This window comes from Pteropus vampyrus, unplaced genomic scaffold (assembly GCF_000151845.1).
Source record: "Pteropus vampyrus isolate Shadow unplaced genomic scaffold, Pvam_2.0 Scaffold146, whole genome shotgun sequence".
Classification (NCBI taxonomy): domain Eukaryota; kingdom Metazoa; phylum Chordata; class Mammalia; order Chiroptera; family Pteropodidae; genus Pteropus; species Pteropus vampyrus.
The window spans coordinates 4,537,610-4,550,687 of record NW_011888927.1 but is presented as its reverse complement, the minus strand read 5'-3'; the positions used below and the strand labels follow the sequence as shown (position 1 = coordinate 4,550,687).

At 37.7% G+C, this 13,078-nt stretch overlaps 1 protein-coding gene across 2 annotated transcripts in view; it reads right to left on the bottom strand.

Annotated features, from left to right (window-relative positions):
* ANKRD44 (ankyrin repeat domain 44) overlaps window positions 1-9,498 on the bottom strand; it is a 183,062-nt gene extending 173,564 nt beyond the window's left edge. For both annotated transcript variants that reach the window (XM_023535992.1, XM_011369231.2), the window contains exon 1: window positions 9,418-9,498. In XM_023535992.1, the coding sequence (XP_023391760.1) occupies window positions 9,418-9,453 (36 nt within the window). In that variant the 5' untranslated portion in view covers window positions 9,454-9,498. The remainder of the gene's footprint in view (window positions 1-9,417) is intronic.
* Between the last annotated feature and the right edge of the window lie 3,580 nt (window positions 9,499-13,078).

Below are 13,078 nucleotides of genomic sequence, written 5' to 3'. Positions count from 1 at the left end.
AAACATTTGGTGAATGGATGAATGTATATATTCATCCATTCACAGTAATATGACATACATTTTTTTGCCTCACAGTAATATGACATACATTTTTTTTGTGCTCAGAGAATTTGCTAGGTCACTAAAGTCTTTCACATACTTTGCCAGAGACTGCTGGTTTGCTCCAACACCTCTCTTTCCTTCATCATAAATACTTATTTTTAGCTGAGTACTAGGCCATTTGATGTGGTTCTAAACAATATATAAACATTCTGTTCTTAGTGGAAGTGTCCTTAAAGAGAAGGGGATTACCCTTCTTCCATTTTCCTCCTTCCTGCTAACTGGAATTTGGATGTGATGGCTGGAACTCAAGTGGTCATTTTGGGCAATGAGAAGCCACCTGCCAAGGATGGCAGCACAAAGGGAGACAGGGCCTGGATCCTACCTCGGTGTAGTATCGTGCTAGCCCTAGACAGCCCATCTCAGGATTTGTCGTACATGGAATATAAACAAACTTCTATTTTACTCAAAACTACTGAATTTTAGTAAAATAAACTTCTTATTCTACTAAAAGCCAAGATTGTACTGTTACTGATTTTCTGTCTAATGCAGCCAAATCTAATTCTAACACATATACATATATCATTTCATCTCCCTAACCATAACCTTATAAAAAGCTTGTTACTGTGCCCATTTTATAGACAGTGAAATGAGGCCAGAATAGATTAATTGGCTTGCTCAAAGATGCACAGAACCCAAGGCTTCTGCCTCTGAGCTGAGCCCAGTGCTCTTTTCCCTATACTACAGATGCATTTTGGTGTGGCTGATGGATTATGTGCAAACAAACAAAATATATCAAGCAGGGACATACGAAGTTTAGTTGTGAAGGAGTTATATCAGAAACTGAGTATGTGCAGGTGGGGGGAGAGAAAGCCAGAAAGGAGTTTAGAAAAAGGAACTAAAGGAGAAAGAGACGGTGGCCTGTGTTACACTCTGGATGACTTTAGAAAGTACACGGCAAGAAACCCATAACTGTCTTAGAGTAATTGCCAGGAACATCATTTTAAGCAGAAAGTTGGCAAGTGACATGACTATAACCAGCTATGCAACCTCCTAGGGGAAAAGCCCACTCACTCCCCAGGCTTCTACCCTAATTGAATAACATACACATTTAAGCTCTTTGTATTTCTTTTCTTTTTAAGTCAGTTATAATAATCATACATCTATAAAACTATAACTGGGAAGTCCTCCGTTGTCATAATTATATAGTTATTTAACATTTGAAACCAAAAGTAATATCACCTTGGTAAAAAATCAGGGCCAACACAGCTAATTGATCTAAAATATAACTTATATCCTTTTAGTTTGTCTTTTAAAAATAGTCTGGGTATTTGGTTGTCTCTGCCCATTTCATTTTTAAAATGAGTCATCTCTTTTCCACAAAGCTCTTTAAAATTTTTCTGATTACAAGTGTATTCTGATCTCAAAATAAATTAGAAAATCAAAAAAAACCAAAACATGGAAAACTTTTCTGGGAGCTTTTACTTGATTTTTATCCTAGTGGAGACTAACAACAAAAAATTATTTTTTGACCTTGAATAGCCAAAGCAATCTAGAGAAAGAACAAAGCTGAAAGCATCACACTCCCTGATTTCAAATTATATTACATAGTTATAGTAATAAAAGAAGTATGGTATTGCCATGAAAACAGACACATAGATCAATGGGATAAGATAGAAAGCTTGGAAATAAGCCCACACATATACACTCGATTAATTTATGACAAGAGTCAAGAATATACAACAGGGAATAGATAGTCTGTCTGACAAATGGCTCTGGGAAAACTAGACAGTCCATGCAAAAGAATGAAACTGGACATTATTTTACATCAAAATACACAAAAATTAACTCAAAATGGATTAAAGATTTGAATGTTAAAACCTAAAACCATAAAATTCCTAGAAGAAAACACAGTTCCCTGTTTCACCTATATTGCACATACCTTTAGCTTATCTTTGAAACTTGGTTATGGTCATTTAACATACAAAAGTTTATAGTTTGTATATAATCAAGGTATCCATCTTTTCCATTAGATTTTTATCTTTACTATTATGCTTAGAAAGTCCTCCTCAAACCAAAATGGCAAAAATATTGTTGTATTCCCCTACTTTTACCTTTTTATTTTCTAATTCTAGAATTTATCTTGATATAAGAAATTTAGTAAGAGTTCAGCTTTCTAATTTTACCAGAAGTTATCTCAACACCATTTATTAAACAATCCATCTTATCCCAGTGGTTTCAAATGCTTTTTTTTAATACCAAAATTTTTATACCAAATTTTATACCAAATTAGACTTGAGCCTAATTCTCGACTCTCTTATCTGTTCCACTAATTTGATCGTCTACTCCTGTGCCAATAACACACTGCTTTAATTGCTATAGCTTTGTAATTTGTTTTAATATATTTTGGAAGGCAGCTATACTCACCACTATACAACCAATGCCGCCTGTTTTAATATATTTTGGGAAACTCTCTCCTCATTGATTTTCATGAGTTTCCTAGCTAGTCTCACATGTTAATTCCTCCAGATTTAGTTTAGAATAATCTTGTCAAGTTTCCCCAACCTAAGTCCTACCACCCAATTCAAATGCACTGAATTTCTATGTTAATTTCAAACAATTGAGTCTTCTTTCCATCTGAGAATAATGTAGCTCATTTATTCACACTTACATCCTTCCCCCCAAATTTAGCATCTAATATAAAAAGGAACCATATCCTTCATCCTAGTGATATTTACATTCTCAAGCTCTTTACAAAGTACAACTTTAATTGAGAGATTTTTTTTCTTTGTGCTGTAAAAATGTCTAGCAATTACAAAATAATACTAATGGCTTTATACTTGGAATATTTCCATAGCTCTAAAACAATCACCACTACTATCTGGTGGGTACAAATTGTAGACCATTGTAGGATTTCTCCAAACTCGAAAGACAGTGCCGGAGAAATGGGGCCTCAAGCTGCTAGCATCCCCGGAGGATAATTAAGAATGATGTTAACCAGACCTGCCTTCACACGTTTTAAATGGCCGTGAAGCCACATAGCTGCAGCCTGCTCAATGCCGTCTGACATTCATGAATCATTCTCTATAGGACACAAGTCATGGCTTCCACATCACAGGCTCACATTCTGGGCAGTGGTCCAACAAGACGCAGGGCATGGGACAGTATTGCCAGGCACATGCTAAGAGACGGGTACCCACTCTCAGGATAAAAAGCACCAATCCCTGAGCAGCAAAGGGAACGCCAATCTGCCCCAGGGCCAGTGAGCCAGAAGTGCTGATAATGCTTGGAGAAAGGGCCGCAAGAGCATGGGCCCTTTGCTTCAGGATCACACTTTAGATTTCCAGATGCAGGTGGCCAGAAAAATCTTAACCACTGAATATTTGCTGATCTCATCCACGGTTAGCAAAACAGTGGCCTACATGCCAGATCTGGCCCACAGATGTGCTTTCTTTGGCCTGAATAATGTTGGACCATTCTTTTTGGAACCAACATTTAACAATTTATAGATTTCCTATATTTTCTCTTTAAAACTTAAAAAGTCTGGGCCACATGGTGCCTACATTCCTGTGCAGCAACACTTGGTAAGAGCTTAGTGGGTCATCACACCCACTGACTCTAATTTATAGGGTGTCCAGGTCCCTAAGCTAACAAAACATCTCAGGTCTTTATTCCCCTATCGAATTCTTTATTAAAAAATAAAAACATCAGTAAGCTACATGCAGGTGAGAGAAAATACACAAAAATCTAGAAGCTTAAAAGGCTGTGGTATATAGTTTGTATTTCTAATGTTCTAAGGAATTTGACATAACAGAATGAAGCTGAGAAAAATTTATAGAACATATTAAATTTATCACTCAAAGTTCTTTAGGTAGAGTCTTATTGCACTCTGGGTGGATTCAAAAACTATATTCTATTTTTTTTAAATCGTGCAAATTTCTAGTTATAAAATAAGTCATGAGGATATAATGTACAGTAAGTGACTATAGTTAAATACTGTGCTGCATATTTGAAAGTTGCTAAGAGAGTAGATCTTAAAAGTTCTCATCACAAGAAAAAATGTTGTAACTATGCATGGGGATAAATGTTAACTACACTTATTGTGGTGATCATATATGTAACATATGTAACACCCCTATACAAACACACAGGTACACAAGAACAAATTATCAGTTTCCTATGGATAATCTATCTTGTTTTTTGAAAAAAAAAAAAATCCCCTTATCATACAATGTTGATACAGTTTCTTTTTTCACATTTGGATAATCACAGGCCACCATCACCAAAATTAATACCCACAGTCCAGAGCTACAGCTTTAATGGTTTTGTCTCCTTTCTTCACTGTAAGTTCTTTGCCAACATAAGCTTAGCTTTCACCTCAAGATTTAGTCTAGTATATTCACCTATCTTCTCTTCTCATCCTGGAATCAGAGAGAATAAGCAAAATGCACCAATATACTTGGGCCAAATCCTATTATTCTATAAAACATTAACAGCTTGAAAAAATCATTTTGTTGTATAAAATAGATGGACTAGAATAATCAACTTGAGGATAACCCAAGTGTAAAAAGACATTTTTGAGATTACTGAAACAAAATAAAATCTAATATACACTGGGTATTACATGATATTTAGAAATTATTGTTCATTTTATTTGGTAGGATAATGGGCATGGGTGTGTGTGTGTGTGTGTGTGTGTGCGTGCGCGCGTGCACGCGCGTGTGTGTGTGTGCGCATGTGCGTGCGTGCATTCCTATCTGTTAGTGATATTTTAAAAAAGAAATAAACATCATGGGTTTCCTATCATATGGGACTTACAAATCTTGGAATTGGAATCTTTCACAGTTGTTACAGACTTTAAACATCACCTCATCCAGGCATGGGGAAAAGGTTTCAATTTATAAGCCAACTCCAATTTAATAGTGTTGTCCTGAGAAGAAATTTTGGTCTTTAGACTCAAAGAAAAAAAAAATCATGATCCATTAGCAATGTTGGCCAAGGACACAAGATAGGAGAGTGAAGCCATATGTGCTACCATTAGTCACCTTTAGAACCTCCAGTCTAGTAGTATATCATAGAGCATATTACTTGTCAAGTCAGCTCATTACTTCTTTAGACAGCTCTGTCTATTAAGTTATTTTTTATATTTTGAGCTGAAATCTTATTTTCTGTAGCTCACAACCACATGTCATAATAAGTTTAGTTCCATTTTAACTTGACAGTGTTTGAACTATTGGAGACAGTTCTCCTATCCATCTCAAGTCTAAAATATCACTAGTTTCTTCAACCACTGTTCACATGGCATGGTTCCCCCCTGTCTTCACCACTCACATTGACAGGCACCAATTTGTCTCTGTCCTTATTCCAGTGTGGTACAGTAACACTGCCTGTTGATGTCATATTGTCATAGCATAATCCCTAAAATGCCTTTATTGAGTTCAAATTTTGGTTTTCAGAATCTCTGCATTCATTTTGAATACAGATCCTCCACCTCAAGTACAATTTGGTTAGTCTGATGAAGCCTTCTAAAATCTTTCTAGTTACCAGCCACATCTGGGTCAATTTAAGTGAATTTCTCAAAGTGTACAACTGCCTTCCCACATTTCCAGGCCCTGGCATGCCACTAGTCAGAGAAACCACAAAAAGACTTAAGAGTACCCTTCCTGATCCTTCCTCAAATCCATCTACCAATTTTCAACCTTACAACTGAGACCTGAGCGACGCTAACTAAGCCAGACACTATGCGACAATTTGTCCTCACTGGCAGAAATGAAAACCAGGCCATCACAAATTGACTCAATATAAGTACTAAAGTGGAGTGTAGTCATTCTCTCAACATGTGCTTCAAGGACTGGACTGGGCAATTGAGCAAATGAGAATAAATGACATAATGACCACATCATCTAGCAAATATTCTTTCAAAAGTAAAACACAGATATAAGTAACTCAACTAAAGTGATTAAAGAGATATGGGAGTTGAAAGAAGAGGTAGATGTCTTTGGCTGAGTTGGAGAGGTAGCAGAGAAGGCAGCAGAAAGGAAGTAAGAATTAGGATAACTTAGTGGAGGAAGCAATAGGTCTGGAAGGGCAGATGGGATTGGAACAGTGGAGAAGTGAGAAAAGAATAAATACCAATGTGTTAAATAATTTGATTTGGTTGAAGCATAGGGTTCATGAATACTATTAGCGGGAAATAAAGTTTGGAAAAATACAAAGAGGCAAAGCTGAATGAGATTGCTTTCTGTATCAGGATCAGCTAACCAAAGGGTATTTATACCAAATAACATGCACCCATCAAAACACACAGAGAGGTGGGGAAGAAAAAGAAAGGCCAAAAAATCAGAACCCACCCTCAAATAAATTGGGTAAATAAAGAGGGGTAAAGAGAGAAAAGCAAGGGCTAAGAATGGAAGAAAAGAAATATTGCCTTCCCACTAACAGAAGGGACTCATATTATTTATTGCCCTTTATTGATGTTTAAATGTACTGATTAGCAGCTTCTCTTCCCTCTTGAAACGAATCTCCAGGCTGAGATTTCCAATCCTTATTTGTCTTCCATCTCCCTGTGCCCTTTGTTATCTCTCACTTCCCCTAACTACCTAATCCACCCCAAGCAAAAGAGTCAACATGACTGATCCCTGAGGAGAGTTGGCAAAAGAAAAGCATGATGTTAGGAGGACAGTTCAATGTCTCTAACATATCTGATGACAGAGTGGGGATCACATGATCTTTATACCCACCTGAGGAGTGGGAAGTGGGAATATGAAGAGGGAGTCGAAAGAGGTATAAGTGGAGGAAAGGGACTGTGGACCCCAAAAGCCATATGATCAACCTAAGGAACTCAGGCCTTCCTTCTGTTCATTCATTCATTCAATCACTCATTCATTCATTTATTCCTCTCCCTTCTCTGCTGTCACACATCCAGCACCCCACAAATACAAAGCAAATGTCACAGTAGTACCCCTTAGGTCTCAGTTTACACATCGCTTCATCAGTCCCTTGTGATTAATCTAGGGCCATATATAGCATCCTGGATTTTTCTCTTTCAAAAATGCATCGCAGTATGACTTCTCATTCATTGACTTCTCTGCCATGTTGCAATCTCCATGAGGGAAAGAGCTGTCTTCCCACTGCCATATCCCCAGTATCTAGCACAGGTTCTGAACTCAATAAATAACCCCTGAATATAAGACACTACACAGAAAAAAGTAAGTGGTATCACTTGAAGTCACTAGAATTCTGTAAGACCCCAAATTGGTATGGCCAAGATTGCTAACTATTAACCAAAGTTCATGTTCTCCAACTCTTTTGGGACACAGCTACATTGATTTCTCAGTCTCCCTTCTAGTTAGATGTGAATGAGTTCTGATCAATGGGATGTGAGAGAAAGTGACTATGCCAGTTCCAAGGTGACCCATAAAAATTCTCCCATGCTTTGCTTTCATGCTCTTTCTTCCCTTATGGCTGGATGGACTGGAGACAAACCCCTCAGGTGACCTTGGAAGCCACATGTTGATACCTAGGATCCTATGTAGAAAAGAGCCACCCTCAAATCTGTTTATAAGAGAACTACTCTTATATTTGAGCCGTCATACATTTAGGAATCTATGTGTTACAGTAGTTAACCTATCTAACTAATTCAGTAACAGAGTTAAATTACAACTAAAATTAAGCTCTCCTAACCTTTATCAGCCAGCAACTGTCACTTCCCTAAGGAGAAATAAAGGCCACTTAGAGGCCAGTAAAATCTTTCTTGGTATGTATGAATGAACAAAAGTTCTGTTTGCTTGTGATCATCAGGAAAAGACAGTAACTTTGCCTTTGGCTTCCCTGGGCTTGGGCCATAGCCACAAAATAGGCTGGGCAAATTCTGGTGACGTCAAAACACTAGACAGCTTACTTGCTTTTTCTCTTCTCAGACATACAAGTCACGTCCCACAGACCTTGGACAAAAGCCCAACTTCCTTCTCAAGTAGCCTAGCCCTGGCCTCATCTGCGCTTACCTTGCAAAAATGCCACAAAACACTGGCCTGTTTTCAGAGGAGAGGTTGCCAAAAGCTTTTTCAAAAAGCCACACCAACTTGCACTGCCACAGAACAATGCTGTACCTAATAACGCATTCGGCCAACCAGATAGAGACAGAACCTCAGACATAATTTCCCCATGGCAAAGCTCTTTTTACACTGCAAATGTGTTTGACTCTTTCTGTTGTTTCTACTTAACACTGATATTTCAAAGAAAACGTTTCTCCCTGTTGGACTGGAGCATTTAGGTAATTGAGTCATATTAAGAGAATTAGTAGCATGTATTGTATATAATTGCTTGTTCGACCTAGGTCTAGGAAACTATTAAAAGGGTAAATTATTGACTAACTCTTTCTTCATTGAAGATTTGTTCTGAGATCTTCCCAATATAATGGTTCTTAATCTTTTGGGGATCGTAGACACTTTTAATTACTTGTTGAAACGTCTTGACCCTTTTATGGAAAAAATATAAATGTCCACAAGTGCACACATACATTACATATGACCCCAGGGTGTACACAGGATGCCTTGTTCATCTATGATCCCAGGTTTGTCGGCACTCCAGGGCAGAAGTCAGCAAATTTTTCCTCTAAAGGGCCAGACAGTAAATATTTTTGGCTTTTCAGGCCACATATAGTCTCTGTCACATTTACTCAAATTTTTAATTGCAAAGCAAAAACAGACATGGCTGTGTTCCAAAAAAACTTTATTTATAGACATTGAAATTTGAGTTTCATATAATTTTCATGTGTCACAAAATATTACTCTTCATTTTTCATCCATTTAAAAAATAAAAATCATTCTTAGTTGGCAGCCTGTACAAAAACAGGTGACAGACCATAGTTTGCAAACTCCTGCTATAGGGCATGGGTTCTAAACGTAAAAATATTACATCTTTACTTTCACTAACTTCTCATGGAAATTTTACATTTTCTTGCATTATGAACGTAGACAGCAAATCTTAGGGGTATCAGCAGTAACTGTGACTTGGTCACCAGCAGAAATCACAGGCATGCACATACCGCATTAGAGTGCTTTCAAACAAGGCAGAATATTGATCATTCCCATCACTATTTTTAAATTATGGTAATTGTTAGATCTTCTGCTGTATCTTACTATGTAACTATGTTGATAAAGAAGCACATATATTGTTATATCACAAATTTGATTTTTAGTGTTTTGGTAACTGTATTTCAATATCAATGATTTCCTTTCTAATCCTATATATTTTATTTTGGGGATTTAAAAACAGATTTCTGAGAAGCAGTCCTGAGCTTTCACCAGATGCCACAGAGGTCCTCGGTACAGAGAAGGTTGAGAGGGTCTGAACAGGCAAAACCATAGCATCACCTACCAGAGCGTTCACATCTTCGGTTTTGTGGATGAGCATCCGTATCTCCTCTGGATCACCGCTGAAGATTGCCTGGACCAGTGGTGGCTGTAAACACAGGAGAAAAATCTGAATTAAAACTATAATTAAATACATTTGATTGCATTTTGGGACAGATGGCTACAAGATTTGTTCCCCCCAAATTATCAATTGGTAGACAAAGATGAATAGGGCTCAGGCCCACCCTCACTAGAAGTCTAGTAGGGGAGATATCTGCATAAAGAAATAATTGTTATATGATTTGGGAGCCATGACAGATAGCCACATCTAACCTGGGGCTATGAATATAATATGAAAATCACCCATCATTGAAAACTGTCCTTGACAGGCCTTTAAATTCCCCATCAAGGAAACTACCAAAACTGTGGTCGTATGCATACACTACCCTGTCATTCCCCCACCTCTCATTAGACAATGTTCCCTGCTGCTCTCAAACAATTCCATCCTAGAGGATGCAAATGGCCATGTTTCTGGCCTCCTGATCAAGGGTTTTGTTTGGAAAACCCTTGAAATCATTCCCTAACGCTTCCCATAGCTTTAGCCAACAAGCACTGAGTTTTAAATGCGATTATGACCCGCTGACTATTTAAAGTAAGTGGTATAACAGTGGGGTGAGGAGCAAGAAGGAGGGGCATTACTGAGCGCTTATTGTTGAACTCACCGACATTAAACAAGACCGAACACATAGTAGAAGGATTTATAAAGTGTGATGGAAAAGCAGCTGTAGGAGAAACTAGCTCTACTTGGGTGGTAGGTAGGATGAGGAGAAGAGTGTATCCAAAAAAGCTTCCCGGAAGGCACCTAAATGAATATGAATTTGCAGACAAGGAAGGGCATTCCAGGCAGAGAAATCAAAGTATGCAAAGGTGTGAATATGCAAAGACCCTGATATGTTAGAAATGCTGCCATCAACCTGGTGACCAGTATGTGGGGTAAAAGAGGAGAAGTGGTTAGTGTTGAGCTGGCCCCATGGGGTGAAGGGTCCTATTCAAAGTCAGCTCCACCACTTGCCAGCTACATGTTAAGCCCATTCCCCATGTGTAGTCTGGGGGTGAGCATGATCTTTGCTGTCCAGCCCCTCATAGGGCTGTTATTAGGAACAAATGAGATCATTTATAGGAAAACCCTCTGTAACCATATAACTCTACACAAATAACATAGTTTCATTTAAAAAAAAAAAAATGTTTAACAATGCCAATGTGGAGTATTTGATGATTTTTTTTCAAACTTAAAATACCTTAGCAATTTCCCTCTTTCTTTCTTCCTCCTTTTCTCTTGCCCTCTCTTTCTCCTTCTCTCTCTCTCTTCCTCCCTCCCCACCCCACCTCTTCCTCATAATTTTTGGAAATATTTTAGTCTTAGTAGGCAATTAGATAGCAGCAGTTTCCCAAAATTGTCTGACTATAAGAATCACCTGAGATGCTTGTTAAAACAGTCTTCTCAGATCCTTTTCCTGGAGGTTCTGATTTAGTATATCTAGGGTGTAGGTCTGTGAATCTAGATTTTTTTTTTTTGAGAAAATTGGGAAGTTTTATATTTTTATGATACTATTAAACATATTGCCCAAAAAGGATACTGTTGAATCTAGATGTTTAATAAATTCCCACTTAATTCTTAGGAACTGGTGAACATAGGCCTAAGGTAAAATTATTAGCCTCGTCCTCCCCTGTGCAATCCTCATTTTCCTATAAATTTTCTTTCCTCTTTTTTTTTTACCAGCCAATTGCCTTTCTTATAGGTTTCAATGGTTAATTGGGGGGACCAGTATCAATAGGACTGGTCAATAGGATGTAGTAAGATTTCCCGAAGAAACACTATATAAAAAATATTAAATTGCAGATAAATATTTCAATATGCCGAGAATTTGTCCACAGTTTTCCCCTCTGCCATAAGTTTCCAGCAGGTTAATAGATGTATCTCTTTTTGGCCCAAATACTCTCTCAACTCTACCTTCTTGCCAACTCAAAGATATTTTTTCAAATTGCCAACAATTAAGTTGAAGAAAAAAAGTCTTGAAAAGAATGCAACTTTTCTTCTAGATCAGTGTCAATTGGTTGCTCTGCCTAAAATGATGAGATCCTTCCATATGTTTGCTGACTACCCGCTAACTAAGTCTCTGGGTTATCTGCCCTGTGGCAAGGACTACATTTCCTATAAAACACAGAGTCCAACACAAACTCAGGATTTCAACAAAAATATTGAATCTTGTTTATCTGTTTCATAATTCTCTATCTATTGTGCTCATGGCCAAATGCTTGTGTGCACTTCTCTGTCTTTTTGAACTTAAGAAAAAACAACTAACAAACCCCAATAACCATAGGATGACAAGCAAAAGCAGACACTGACAAGATTTTAGTGTTAATCAACAGTGATCAATCAACAGTTGAGAAGTAAAGATTCTGAGGAGCAAACCCATCCTGGTAGTTAATGCATCACTAGTTAGTCACTTTAAGGAAACACAGCTAGGTAAGCAAAGCTTCACATCCCTCATGAGTGTAAGAAATGTGTACAGATATTCTGTTGCATTCAGTCCTCACACTTCTCAAGAAAGACAAGGGTTCTAAACTATGACTGGAATGTTCCCAAGGAGGGCCACCCTGACAAAGCTGCCAGACAAGGATGCCAACACACTCTTTCAGCAGGGAGTGGTGTATAAAGTTCCCCAAACACCTCTAGCTCCAGTTTCTGAGACCATTTTGAAGCGCATTGTCAATGCACAGAATTCCCAGCAAAGAATGTTGTGTACACTTGCCCAACAAACACCTCCAGGCCTAGATCTGCTAAAAGTTGCTTGGCAGAACATTGTCAATGCATAGAATTCCCAGCATCCATTGGGAGGAAGACACTGAGCTACTGTTATAACTCTTTTTATACTGTAGTCACATATATTCCTAGACACAACCACACGTACATGCCTATGTTTGCACAAGTGCATACACATCTGTATCTGTACTTGTGCATTTATACACAGAGATATATGTTGATTTACATACAAATCCCTCACAGTCCCTGTGGAATAGAAAGGTGCCTGGTCTCCAAAGCCCAGAGTCTTACTAGATAGACATCTCTAGCCCCAGCTGAGCCACCTGGCCACTGTGACATCATTGTTTTCACAATTGTAAGTCCAAGCATCATGTGATTCTAAACCTGAACTTCACAAATACATGTCTGCTTGAATGGGAGCTGTGTGTTTGCATGGATATAATTCTTGGACTAAATTACTGTGATTCGAGCAAGTTAGTATTAAAAAAAAAACAAAAAACAAAAAAACAAAAAAACATTATGGGTATATCTTTGTTTCTCCCCAAATAAAACATACCCAGAGAGCACTTTGACATTCCCTTTTGTTGGGATTTTAATCCGATCTTGCTGTTTCATTTTTTCCTTAAGTATAAACACTTACCCTAAGAATAAATACTTGAAAAAAGATATATCTAAATACTATCTTATTACATGATTTTAAGAAAGGAGGAATATTCTAATTACAATATTCTTGCTCATAAGTATCAACAGTTATACTCTTTTGATCACTAATTTGGCAACCACTGTATCTTTTGAGTTTTTGCCTTGACTTTGATAAGGCTTAGAAGCAAAGTCTTACCTGAAAAAGAGCAGAGTCCTAAGC